This window comes from Astyanax mexicanus, chromosome 11 (assembly GCF_023375975.1).
Source record: "Astyanax mexicanus isolate ESR-SI-001 chromosome 11, AstMex3_surface, whole genome shotgun sequence".
Classification (NCBI taxonomy): Eukaryota; Metazoa; Chordata; class Actinopteri; order Characiformes; family Acestrorhamphidae; genus Astyanax; species Astyanax mexicanus.
Genome location: NC_064418.1, coordinates 19,977,957 through 19,991,897, shown reverse-complemented (window position 1 = coordinate 19,991,897; position 13,941 = coordinate 19,977,957). Strand labels below are relative to the sequence as shown.

The 13,941-nt window shown below is 40.2% G+C and overlaps 1 protein-coding gene across 2 annotated transcripts in view; it reads right to left on the bottom strand.

Annotated features, from left to right (window-relative positions):
• Nucleotides 1-13,941, bottom strand: part of tyw5 (tRNA-yW synthesizing protein 5) — a 93,308-nt gene that overhangs the window by 32,053 nt on the left and 47,314 nt on the right. For both annotated transcript variants that reach the window (XM_007239514.4, XM_007239515.4), the window contains exon 3: nucleotides 9,511-9,580. In XM_007239514.4, the coding sequence (XP_007239576.1) occupies nucleotides 9,511-9,580 (70 nt within the window). The remainder of the gene's footprint in view (nucleotides 1-9,510; nucleotides 9,581-13,941) is intronic.

Genomic DNA, 13,941 nt, shown 5'->3' with positions numbered 1-13,941 from the left:
GCCGCTGCTGCTAACCCCCCTCCTCCTTCCCTCGCGAGGCCTCCCCGCGATCTCTGCGGTCTCTCTGCCCTCCTCTCTCTTTCTCACCGTACACCGAACTTCGATTCCGCGGCATTTCTTCGCCCGAATCCCGCTGCCCGCTTTCCCTCCTCCAACTGGCGTCCTTTCACCTGACCCACTGGCCAGCTATGGCTCCGCTTCCCTGCAGCCTCACTGGGCGGTACTCGAGCGTGGTCATGCCTCCTCTCTCTCCTGAGCAAGTGTGAGCGTGCCTTCCATATAAATAGTTCAGTTCCTGCAAATGAGTTCATGGCACCACCTGCTGGTCACATGCTGCCAGTTTCAGTGTAAAAGAGTGCATATTGGCAGACCCCAGCAGTCTGAGATATCCCTGCTGTGGGCCAGCTTGCTGGCCGGCCCGGAACTGACATGCACATGGATGCTGACCTCGTTTCAGTATTGAAGACCAATCATCCAAACGTGGTGTCCATCCTTGGAGCGGGACAGAGTGCGAAGGTCACATATGCTCCCTGCTTCCCATCATAATCATCCTCTCCATCATCATAATCATCTTTGCCATCATAATAATCATCTTTGCCATCAGCATCTTCACCATCGTAATCGTCGCCACCATATCTTTTCCACCATCGCCGCTGTTGTCTATAATTTCATCATCATCATCGCAGTCGTAATCATTATCACAATCTTCATCTCCTTCATCGTCATACCACCATCTTTGCTCTCATCATCATTATCGTCGCCTTTTTCATCATTTTCATCATCATCATCATGGCCATCTTCACCATCGTCTTCATCGCCACCATCTCTACCTACATCACCTTCATCATCACCACCATAGTCATCATCATCATGGCCATCTTCATCGTCATCATCGCCACCTTCTCTGCCTACATCACCACCATCATCATCATCGCCGCCATCTTCTCGCCTGCATCTTCGGCGCTTTCACCTTCTTCGCTTTCATCAACACCATCGTTTTGAGCATCATCTTGCCCTCATTATGGCCATCTTCATCACTATAGTCATCATCGCCACCATCTCTGCCTGCACCACCTTCGTCATCATCGCCATAGTCGTCATCATCATGGCCATCTTCATCATCATCTCTGCCACCATCTATGCCTACATCACCTTAGTCATCATCGCCATAGTCGTCATCATCATGGCCATCTTCATCATCATCGCTGCCACCATCTCTGCCTACATCATTGCCATTATCATCGCCGCGAACATCTTCGTCATCGCCATTATTGCAGTCATCATGTCTTTATCACCATCATCATCATTATCATCGTCATCATTATCATCATTATTATCATCATCATCCTTATCGTCCATCATCATCATCTTCGCCTTCACCAACGCAAAGATTGCCATCGTGGTCATCTTTGTCGTCATCTACCAATCAGCACCATTATTCTAATCGCCATCATCATCGCCGTAGTCAACGACATCATCATCATCAGCATCATCACTATCATCTTCTTTTTTCTGATCAGTGCCACCTTCATAGTCATCCTTGGTGGCAGCACGACGTGTAGCTGCGACTTCTCTTTTGGGCCTTTAAGCTATACGTACACCATGTGCATACTACCACCAAGTCGTTCGACACCATCTTTCCACTTCAACTGATTTCTGACTCCTAGGACCTCACCCTCTGTGCTGTTATTCCAGTACACTCCCATACACCTCACTTAATTTATTCCCTACATTTCTGCCCCCGATTTATACACAGCAACTCACCAGCTTGCATCGGCTCATCCTCTGGCTTTCTCAAAGACTACAAGGTCGCACTTCCAACACTCAGGCGCTGGCGTTCCCAAGTTTTTCAAAGTCAGACCTCTTCTTAAATCCTTGCAGTGGTCGAAAGTTTTGGGGCTTCAGCTTCACGCTTTACAGCGAAGCTCCACTCCAAATACTCTGAGTTGGCTCCCCCTCTTTTCTTCTTCTCTGCCCAGTCAAGGGCATGGGACAATACTAGCAAATTGTTAATGTAAAAGGAGTGGAGGAAAATAGATTCTTTTACACATTGAGATGTGTACATAGATGACTATTGTGCCCCTGTTGTATGTGACTTGCCAACTCGACAGACAGCTAACACAGGTGGACTTGGAAACAAGTAGGAACCAAAAGTATCTAGTCTTTGACATTTTACTTGTAAATCCAAGCACCAATTTTGTGAAACTGAAACACAAACAATAAATGGTGTAACAATAACAATCTACACAATATGAGTTCATACATATTAACAGGGATATCTACAGTACATTTATACAACATAAACTAAAATTCAAACATAATACACATTTTAACAGCCAAGATGATGATTTGCTAACTCAATAAACTGTAAAGATTAACACTGCTTAAAGAAATAACTTCACTTACAAACGATGATTTCCAGAGCACAAAACGAAAGGATGATAGGGAATTATAACTCTGCTGTAAGCCTCTTTGAGCTGTAGTAGCTGAAATGAAGAATGGATGCCACCCCATTTGCTCACATGTCACAAGACTGCAACTATCCAATAAGAATTTGTACTGTTTTATAACGCCTTTCCTAGTCATAAATAAATGTCCACTAGGTGACGCAGACATGACAACGACTATAAATTGATTCACAACTGTAAATAACTGTTTTAAATGGTAACTGATCATTTTAAAGGAAAGCAAAAGGCTAAACTCACATGTGCAGTAGTGCAAAACAGTTTGAGGTTAGTACAGTTAAGAGAGGTGTTCACTTATGTCCAAACTACAAAGTCCTTCATCAAAGCACTAGCAACTTCTTCCAAATGGCTGATGATGCATTGGGTGATGACCGCACATGTTGGTTGAATGGGGATTCCACTCTGCAAATCAGTTTTCAACATTAAAATACTTTATTACTTAATACTTTCAAGCATACAGTTTTAGTTTACAAAACCATATGTCATAACTGTTTTAGTTTAGTTCACATTAGAGAAATTATTAACTTGCACACGGCTATTTGCAGGAAAGCAAAAAATGCACTTATGACATATGGGAGTGAATCAATGGATAAATATAAATGGATGTGGTAGTGGGGTAGGTTCATGTGAGACCAAAAAAGGATGGGTGGAGGAATAATCAAAGATTACACGTAAGCAAGGAATAAGCAGGTATAAAAGGGATTAATAATAGCTATTTAGGAAACTAATGAAACAATAAGGTTAGGTAGTTTATCTCGAACACTAGATCTCTCCCCGTAACGCTAGCATGTTAACTAGCTCGCTGCTAATGTTAGTTATCTTCCTGTTTGTGCTAGTATGTTAGCTAGCTCACCGCTAAGGTTAGCTAGGTCATCACTAACCCTATATCTCTCCCCAGTAATTATATAAACACACACACACACACAATGTCTCTGGGAGATCACTGGGCACTATATTCCCTAAAAATATTTTGACAAAATGCACAGAAATCCGTTATGTAATTTTTTTTTTGTACGGATTTCTGTGTACTTTGTGTCTTTATTTTTGATAAATACAGTGTCCAGTGATCATTACATAAAATATTATAATAAGTGGTTTACTAAAAACACCAGCACAAAATAAAACATACCACTGTTGCGGGTGCCCCGTCTCACAGGTGTCTGGCCTGTGGTGGACATGGCCCAGAGGAGCAGTGGTGGGCGCCCCTTATACCAAATTCTGAAAGGTGGCAACCCTACCCTACCCCCTCTCCTCCTCTCTCTTAAAATCAAACCCCATGCTACTCATTAACCTACCTCTACATATCTATCTAGTTATTTTCTCCAAACAAAAATGATAAAACAAATAACCAAAGTCACAACGTTTCTACCAGCAGTACCTTCCAATTGTACAAATTGTCAAAACTAATGCTAGCTAGCTAGAAAGGTAACGATTACGACAAAAACAGACTGCGACAACATTTAGAAAATTAATAAGTAAACTTTGAAACTGTGAATGCACTAAGACATGGTTACAATTAACTCTGAAAACATTAACAGTTGCTAACTGACTACTTACCAATATTTGCAAGCAGTTCAAGATGGCTCTCTCTCAGTACTGCGGTGCTACTCAGCAGATTTCCGAGGAGGCTGGGGTCTCTTTGCACACTTTTTTGTTAATAGCATCCACATGATGATATTTAACTTAACTTTCTTCTGTTGTTGTAGAAAAGTGAAAAATTAATTCGAAGTAACTGTAGTAGGGCTGTCCCTAACGATTATTTTTTAAACGATTAATCTAACGATTATTTTTTTCGATTAGTCGACTAATCTATTCATTGAGAAACATATTTAAATAATTATTTTACGTTTTAAAGCAAACGATAAATTACTATATTTATATATAATAACAACAACAACAACAACAACACAAGCCTACTAAACCAAACCCCACACTTATAATCACTTACATGTACAGCACGTTGTTTAGATCTATAACGCTAAAAATGGATAAGCTCCCATACACCACAACCGTGTGTTGCACTGTTTTCTGTGACCGCTAGATTTTGTGACCACTGGCAAGTAGTTCTCAGCAGACCGGTGCACTGGCCGATTCGAAACGTGTTCGTTTCTAATGTTTACCCCGACTGGCCAAAACGGTTCAGTTTAGGGCTGAGGGTAAGGTGTAGGTATAGAAAGCTTCCGTTTTGCCAATGAACGCTCATAACCGTGAGCACTGGTCACAAAATTCCGACGGTGACAGAAAACGGTGTGACACCGCAGCGCCGACGGCGCTAGCTAAAATAACTTAAGGCAGCTAGCTTAGCTAAACACCTGAACTTATGAATAATGCTACTGTTTCTGGAAACTGCGAAATGCCATGCACAAATATAAACCAAAAATGTATAATTTCTGCCTGTGGCAGGTTTAAAACCTTTGGTAGACAGCCTTAAGTCTTTTTAAGGACACCCGCGGAGACCCTGATGTAAACGGTAACTTACTGTGTGACCCTGTTGACATAGTGCTCCTGGATGTTTGCGCTTCAAGTGCTCCTTTTGCACGTATGGCAGAGGACCACATTGTTGCCCTTTTGCGTGAAATGCTCCCAAACTTTAGATGCCCGCTGGCGTTTTTTTGTAGCTGGAGATTGCTCTCCGGAGTCCAAGCTCTCTAGAGCTTAGATTCTCTGCCCGAACCCGACATGACCCGAGGCCCGCCCGTAAATCCGACCCGGGCTCCAGAAAATAGTCCGAGATGTAGGCGTCTGTTTTTTAATTATATTTTTATTTAAAAAAAAATAACGAAAACTGAAAGTGAAACTAAACTAATTTATTTATAAGCGCTGTTTTCACTACCGCAGTTCTACAGCGGGGGTGTTGTGCCGATTCTGTCCGCGAAGCGGGAGTCAGATTCAGCAGAGAGTCGGATTCGGCACAAACGCGGCGGCACCTCGCGGTCCGCGGTGTCAGTTGTAAGCGCTCGCGCTAGCCGCAAAATACGGCAGAAAACACTGAGGGAGCTGCAGAATTATGAATGGGACTAGAATATGAGCACGAGGAGATCAAAGAGAACCTTCACCTGTGAGTAGAACAAGCAAATCTCTCTCTCTCTCTCTCTCTCTCTCTCTCTCGCACGTGAACTCCTCCGCGTTTGACTTGCAGAACTGTGTTTAGCTGTTCTTAAAAATCATTTTAATTAAATAATAGTTCTATGCTTCTATGTTACCGTGTTAATTAACATAATTCTGATCATATTTCGCTCATTAAAACAGCCCGAAAACAGCCAGTTGGAATTTTTGGGCCCGATCTAACCTCTAATGCTCTCCACAGGCGCCGCCATGTTTACGACGCGCCGACGCACGTTATGCAAATCGATGTATTTTTGTAATCGATGACGTCGATTATGTCGATGCGTCGCCCCAGCCCTAAACTGTAGTAACTGAAACTGATCAGTTAAATAACTCCTACCTTAAATATTTGATTTGGAATTTACCAAAAATATTAAGCATATTTTAAAAATCAAATTAGTAAACAACAAATTCATTTTCTTGAAATAAGCTTAAATAGAAGATGTTATTTCAGGACAAATTTAACTGTTGCCAAATAAAGATATTTTTTTGTCCAACTCAAACAATTACTTTTCAGAGTTTTTTTCATGTAGTATAGCTGTTTATTATTGTGATTATAGTGATATTCGTACAGCCACTGGAATATTTTCAGAGTAAGTAAGGTAATATATTGTGATTGTTCAACTTAAAGAAAAAAAAAATGTCTAAAAGTGAGAATTTTTTTTTATTTTTTATTTTATCCAATAAGAACAGTGATATATATGAAAAGGAATTATTGACCAATTGAAAAGCAAACACTGTGGAAAAATGTAATTGCAATCCACAGGAGGGATCGCTTTTCCACACATGCAGAATACATGCCAAAATGAAATGGAAAACCACTATTGCATCACATTTCACTGCATTTAATCTCTTTATTGAAAAACACTACACGAAAAATTACATTTTCAAAGCCAAAGCTGATTTCATGTCAGAATTGCACACAAACCTCTTTAAAATGCAATCAGCTCAACTGCATTGTATTCCACTGTGTGGGGCTGCAAATGTTCAAAGCAAATCACAATGCATAGGATTGCATTTTGTCTAGGAGCAGCGCCATACTCATGCCAAAATAAAATGTAAATCTAATTAGATAAGATCTTAGTCTAATCAGAGGCCACTACCGAACTTGGGGCAGGGCGGGTGTCAAAGTGTCAAATTACCCAAACACACCCACACCACCCCACATGGTCCCGGGCTTCGATATCTTCCACACCCAGCACGGTTGGCAACAGCGAATCGTAGACAAGGCTCCTGGGCTCAAAAATAGTGTTCAACAGACCAAACGTACTGAATTTCTACAGAAAGTGCACCCAGATCCCGAAAAAGGCTCAGTGTTACAACGCCACAAGTGTGAGAACCTAACCCATGTTCAGGGCTGGACTGGGACAAAAAATCGGCCCTGGCATTTTTGGTTTAGACCGGCCCCTCATAATTAGCGGTGCACAACCGACTTGCAATTCATGTATGTGGGATTACAGAGAAGCAATAAATATAAAGAAGTTTAGTGTAGTGCTGGGTGGTATACCGGTTCATACAGCATACCGTTGTGCAATTTTGAACTGTAGAAACATGCTGGGTGTTCAAATACTGTCACTCTAACTCACTGTTCCCAGCTGGGTGAAAGTAAGGAATTGTGGCTGATTTTAATACTGTAATGGTTATAATGGTTTAAATTATTTATTAAAATATTTAGTTTTGTAAAGGAACCCATGTTAAAGTTGCTGGTGTATCTCTTTTTAAGGTATGTTGTTTACATTCTTTAGCTGTTTTTCTTTTGTGGGGCAAAGTAAACCCAATACTAATCAGAGCCTTAATTTAAAGCCTTAGAGTTTTATATTACATGTACGTCAGTACATGTAAGTCACAGCCTATATAAAAGCCCAGTCATGCAAAAATATATAAATAAAATAATAATAAAAATACCGTGATATACTGTAAAATCACCAGAATCTTGGAAAATATGTGATATGCATTTTTGGTCATACCGCCCAGCACTAATTTAGTGTCTATTGTTAACTCCACCATTTTTGTCTGCTATGTGTAGTTCAATTGATTTTTCATCCTTTTTATTGAAATCATCTCTAATATGTTTTTTCTGAATTTCTCTGATACAAACAGCTCACTTCTAATTCTTCAGGTTAAATGTGCTTCCTCCTTTAAACAGCTATAACATGCTGTGTATCAGGCTACAAACAGAGCTGCTTTATGAATTCATGCAACGCAACTATGTCTTAAAAACATTTGACACTTATTCATCTTACTCTTCTTCAGGGTGGGCATATATTTTGCTAATATTTCTTTTTTACTTTTTTTTACTTTACCTTTCAACTCAGCTTTAACCTAAAAATCTAAAATGCTATGATGCAGCCTAAAAGGGATACTTGCTGCTCATCCAACACTTCTCAGTCTTGACCGTTTGCTATTTTATCAGGATAAGGGAGCAGGCTGCCAGATTTTGGGAAGTATGCAAATACCGATTAATATTGATAATCAATCGCCATTGCTCGTCATTCTCATGTAATAGAGCTAATGTTACCTCAATCACCTCAAAGTTCCTGTGTTATCCTAACTTTACTAAGGTTACCTGTTTACATGCTACACTCTCCCGCTCTGTCTGTTCCTCGGTTTCTGTCACAAGCCTGCTCTCCCTGTCTGCTGCTGCTGAGGACGCGGAGGCTCTAGCAGCGAACATGTCTATGATTTTTACACATTTTGTAGCAGCGTAAATTCTCCGGACCAGCTTTCTGCCGCTTCTGTTTCTCCTTACTGCCTCTCCTCGTGCTCAAAACTGAACGTGGTGGGAGTTCAGTGGACCACGCGGAGAGAGGGTGGGGCTGCTTTTGTCCTATGTCCTGATTGGTTCAGTCCACTGTCTATATTGAAGATGGGCCAATAGGCCGCCCCCTCTTTATTGTGGGCCGGTCTCTTAGAAAAAAGGGAAGAAAAAAAAAATCAAAACAAATATAAACAGCACCGGCCCCTGAGGACTGTCGGCCCACCGGGAAATTGGCCAGTACGCCAGATTACCAGTCCAGCCCTGCCCATGTTAAGATCTACTCATCTCTGAAAATGCACACAGTCGTATGTAACTGTGCCAGCCTTAGTTTATAAAATTAGTGTTTATTTCTCTTATTTCCTGTCACAAAAGACATTTTCTTTGGTTTAAAGTACAGCTATAAGTGCTCGCTTCTGACTGTTTTTTTTAGCCCCGCCACAATTTCTGACTGAACAGTGATTAAATTTAATTTCGGTACGAATAACGCACTGTTCCTAGACTAAATGCAATTCTGTACATTGTGATTTGCTTCTGAACATTCACATTGTCACAAAGGAATACAATGGAATACAAATGTCGTTGAGCTGATAGCATTCTGATAGCAGGAGGTTTGTGTGCAATTCTGAAATGAATTCAGCTTTGGTTTTGAAAATGTTAATTCTTGTGTATTGTTTATTAATAATGAAATTAAGTGCAGTGAAATGTGATTTGTAGTGGTTTGGCATTTCATTTTGGCATGTATTATGCATGTTATTGAGAAAAAGCAATGCATTGTGGATTGCACTTACATTTTTCCAAGGTAAAGATTGCTTTTCAGTTTGGCACTAACTTCATATATATTTTGAAAATCAATAGAGTATTGCAAAACAAAATATCACAATGTGATACTATATCAACAGCTACACTTTTTACAACCTATATGTAACAGCACTATCAATTTAGTATTTATTTGTTATTTACTTACTGTTACCATATATACCAAATAATATTATACAATGTTTCCAATAATCTTTTTTTTTTTCTTTCAGATTTTCAAGTTTTTATATTCTCTTGTATTTCCTGACACTGTTCTGTGCTCTATGCTGCTGTAACATTGTACATTTTCCTGCTGTGGGATAAATATAGGGCAATCTTATCTGGATAATTTTATCTCATTACTACACAATACAAAAAGTGTCCCACCTTGCTGATGAAGAACTCTGGATGCTCCACTGCTGCGGCTCTCTGGACAAATTCAGCAAAGGGTAAAGTCCTGAAACACACAGTGAATCTAATATATTATTACTTCCAGTCAAGACTGAATTATCCTGTCTAATATGGGTTTGAGAAAATATCAGTGTACTTCAATATTATGTTTTGCAATACTGTATCAATTTTCAGAAACACAGTATTGATTTTTAATTACAAGTTTAGGTGTAAAGTGTTGTGTTTAAACCCCGCCCACTAGAGCGCAGTGCTGTACTCTTGATGCCCCACTGTTCTAACTGGTAAAAGCTTTTCTTTTACTCAGATTTTTATGAGAGTATTACACAATGGTGTGTTTATGTACTAACACATTATATTGTCTTGCTTATGGTATCACAATTAATTAATTCAGAACACCAGTACTGTGGTATGCAGTGTTGTGCGTGAACGAGTTCAAAAGAACGCGTTCATTGAACACGCTCATTTTTCCGTGAGCGTTGAACTGAACACAACACATTTTTTAATAAAGAACTTGAACGTGAATTAGTTCACATTATGTGTCCTGAACGGCAGACATCACTGTAAATGAACGTTGGAATTTGTTTTCCATTGAAAACTGAGTGACATCTGTTTTCTCTTTTAAAACGCAACGAGAGTGACAGAACAATGAGGAGAGTGAAAGAAAGCGCTGCAATTAAAAAAAAACTTATTTTATAATATATGTATATTTTTTTTATTAAATGCTGATAGATTTCATTGCACTAAGTGTAGAACTGGTCTACCTTGTCTGTACTGCTGCAAGTTTCATCACCTGGTAAGAAACCCACAATTGCACTGTTCACTTTGAGCATGTATGAACTGAACTTGAACTAGTTCAGAAAAGCGGTGAACTGGCACAACACTGGTAGTATGTGGTACTGTAGTACTGTTGTATACTGTTGTACACACATTTTGTTATCAATTATACTATTTACCTTTCCCATTAATAATAATTAGGGATGTAATGGTCAGTGGTGTAACAAAGCAACAATATACTAAATTAACGCAATATTATGCTTTGCAACTGAAACACAGTACTGGTTTTTAATGATTTATTTTTCTGTACAGATTGGTGTCAATAGTTCATTTAGTGTTTTGTTTATACCCCACCCACTATATAGCAGCACTCTTATTTCAGATTCCACTGATCTGTTTTTTTTTTTAGATGTTGCGTTGCGTAAATTAAGCAATCTATTGACATACTAAGGGTGACCGAATACATTGAAATAAACTGAATTGTACTTCTGAATCATGATATGTATACTTAACATTACATGGACATAATATTTTCTCAATGCTGTGACATTCAGCCAGACTAGTAAGCAATCACAATTTAATTACAATTATGTAATTTAAAAATGCATTTTACACTCAGTTCCACTACAGTTAACATGACACTACATTTACTTTTTCCAATACTAATACTAAAATCTTGAATACTGGTCAAATACAGGTCTGAGATTACTATTAAAATCTCTCATCACAGACCCACGTGCAGCAACACAACCCAAAACTCAGAACCCAGGAACTCAACTCTATGCAAACAACGTGTGTAATGGCTGGGCCACTGGGCAAATGCTCCCTGGGGGGGGAGAGATGCTAATAGGTGGATAGCTACCTCTCCTGTCCTTCATAGGGAAATGCACAGGAGACATCTGAATTACTGAATTAACTCTGAGCTGATGTATTTGTTAACTCAAAATAGATTTTCTCCATAAATAAACTGAAACACAAAGATTTGTAGACCAAGACTTTTCCAAAACTTTCTGGGTGTTTTTATTTTTCCAAAATTTATTCCATGACTGTACGAACCTTGATAAAGTGAGCGTTACATTTTTCCTCCGACAAGAAAAGGCTGATCCCAACTGTCTGCAAACTACAAAGGGCACAACTTGGTATACCATACATACATGGCGTGGCAAAGGGAATAGAAAATTCGAAAGGCACATCAGTTACAGATAAACCCCAAAAATCTAAATCTTTTTAATCTAAAACTGCAGAATGAATTATAACAGAATCAATTACCTTAAAGACATAACAGTTTAACATGTATTAATATATACTCATTCAGAGTATGAAACCAAACAGTCCTGTACCATAAGTCAGTGATTAAGTGGTTGTCACACCAAGTTGACGCCTTGGTCTAAGGTTATATGAGTAAGTGAAAGTAAACTTAAAGTAAACTAGCCGTGTCTCGCAGAAATGTCAATTTGGAACTTGCTAAAAGCAACCTGTGCTGTAACTTCTATGAAGTCTATGAAGACCAAGAGGTAGGGCCTGATGAAGTCAACTCCTGCTACCTCCCAAGGCTCATTAGCATGCACAGAAAACAGCATTCCAAAAAGGCTTCCGCTGTGAAGACTTTGTTAATTGGCAGAAAGGACAGGAAAGGACATAATCTTAACGTCTTTTCTTATTTTTGGCCTAAAGAACTGCAACTTCATTCTTGCTAGTCTTTCTTGCAAGATTGTTTAACATCTCAGCCACCACTAGATCTTACCTCTTAAGACAACAAAGATGCTTTTTGTCAGATAGCTTAATGAATGATTGTGACTTCAAGTCTAGACCTGCTACAACGGCATAACTTTAAAGCACGTCTGTAGGGTTGACATCCACGTCTTGTGGGTTCCTGGATAAAACATCTGGCACCGTGTTTTGGGGGCCAGGTTTATGAACTAACCACGCGTTGAAATCTTGGAACCTGAGACACCACCTGGCCAAACATATGTGGGATGGATATGGGACTTGAGCCATTTGAGGGTACCACGGTCACTGTACAGTTTCTGGAAGTCCCTCAATGTATGGCCTGAAGTGTTCAAGAGCCCAAAGTACACCTAAGCACTCATTTTCTTACGTGGAGTAAGGTCTTTCTGACTTGTGTAAAGTCCAGCTAGCATAAGCTCCTGCTTCATCACTAATTTGAAGAGGACTGTATAGGTGTTGCTCAGAAGTAGTGATGTATGCCTTAGGGTGTCGGTCAGAACACATAGGATACTTAAGCTCAGTTAACTTGTCTCCACTGACGTCTTGAACCATGCTGATTTTGACTAGAAAGGGGCCGAAGGAATCCATACCAGAGGAATAGAAAGCAGGTTTGAATAAACTGAGGCGTGCAGGAGGTAGGCCCACCATTTGTTAAGAGGCAGGTTTCGCCCTCCATCTTTGACATTCAGAGCAATTGACAGATGTCGCCTGATGGCCTCACGTCCTCGTAATATCCATACAGTACGGCACATTTCTGCAAACAATCTCTCTTTTCCTGGATGACAGAGGTAGTGTATGGATGTTTGGGGTCAAGGACAAGTGGGTGAAAAACAGCTGGGTCAAGGTGTTCTGGTAGTAGGAGTCTACCTCCAACTCTAATTAGACTGCTTTCTGCGTCATACTGTGGTGTAAGCCAAGATAATCGGCTGGTGGAAAGGATTGGTTTGCCAGCCTTCAGTAGGTGGTATTCTTCTGGAAAGCCATCCATCTGCACGTCTTAAGATATGCTGCTCAAACAGCCTGTATGTTCTGCTGGAGGAGAAGTTACTGTAGGGTCCCCTTGCCCAGCCATCCCATGAAGCTCCTTAGCTGTGACATCTACGAGTTGTTCTCACAACTCTTTGTGGTGCCTGGTATCAGTGGTATCAAGTTGGTTATAGCCATACCACAGTGGCTGATTGTTTTGGCTCTGTCAAATCTTGCGGTGGCTCTGAGGTGTGTGAATATGGGTAAGAAGGCCATTTATCTGGTGGTAGGTGGAGGAATTTTGGTCCCTGACTCCACCTATTTGGGCTTGCTAATTCTGTTAGTCCTTTGCCTCTGGTGATGTCATTATCTGGATAACTACCTGAATCTACATATCGCCAGGCATTAAGCTCTGTGAGATCTTGGATTTCAGCTATCCTGGTGCCAACCTTGAAGTGACATGATACTAAGTGAAGCCATCTGAGGACAGTAGTTGAATCAGACCAAAGAGTGATTTTCTCCACTTTCAAGGTCAGTTCAGTCTGAAGCACCAGTAAGTGCTGCACACAGCTCCAATCAAGGGACTGATAGCTGCTTCCTTGAGGCAACACGTGATCTAGCCATAAGGAAAGACAGATGTACATGACCACAGGGATCCACTGATCGCAAATAGGCCACAGAGCCATAAGCTCACTCTGAAGCATCACAAAATATGTGTACTTCCCTTTTGACATCTGGCCGGTCCATTGTTGTTGCTGTGTAACATCTGGGCAATATTATCTTTGGTAGGTGTTCCAATTCTCTTTCCCAGGTCGGGTAGCTGTGGATCATCCCAATCTCTGTGCTTATTCCACAAATGCTGTATTATGACCTTGGCTCTGTTCGTAAATAGATGTGAAGTGGTTCATCTTTCTTCATGTGACGCCAAAGGTATCTGAG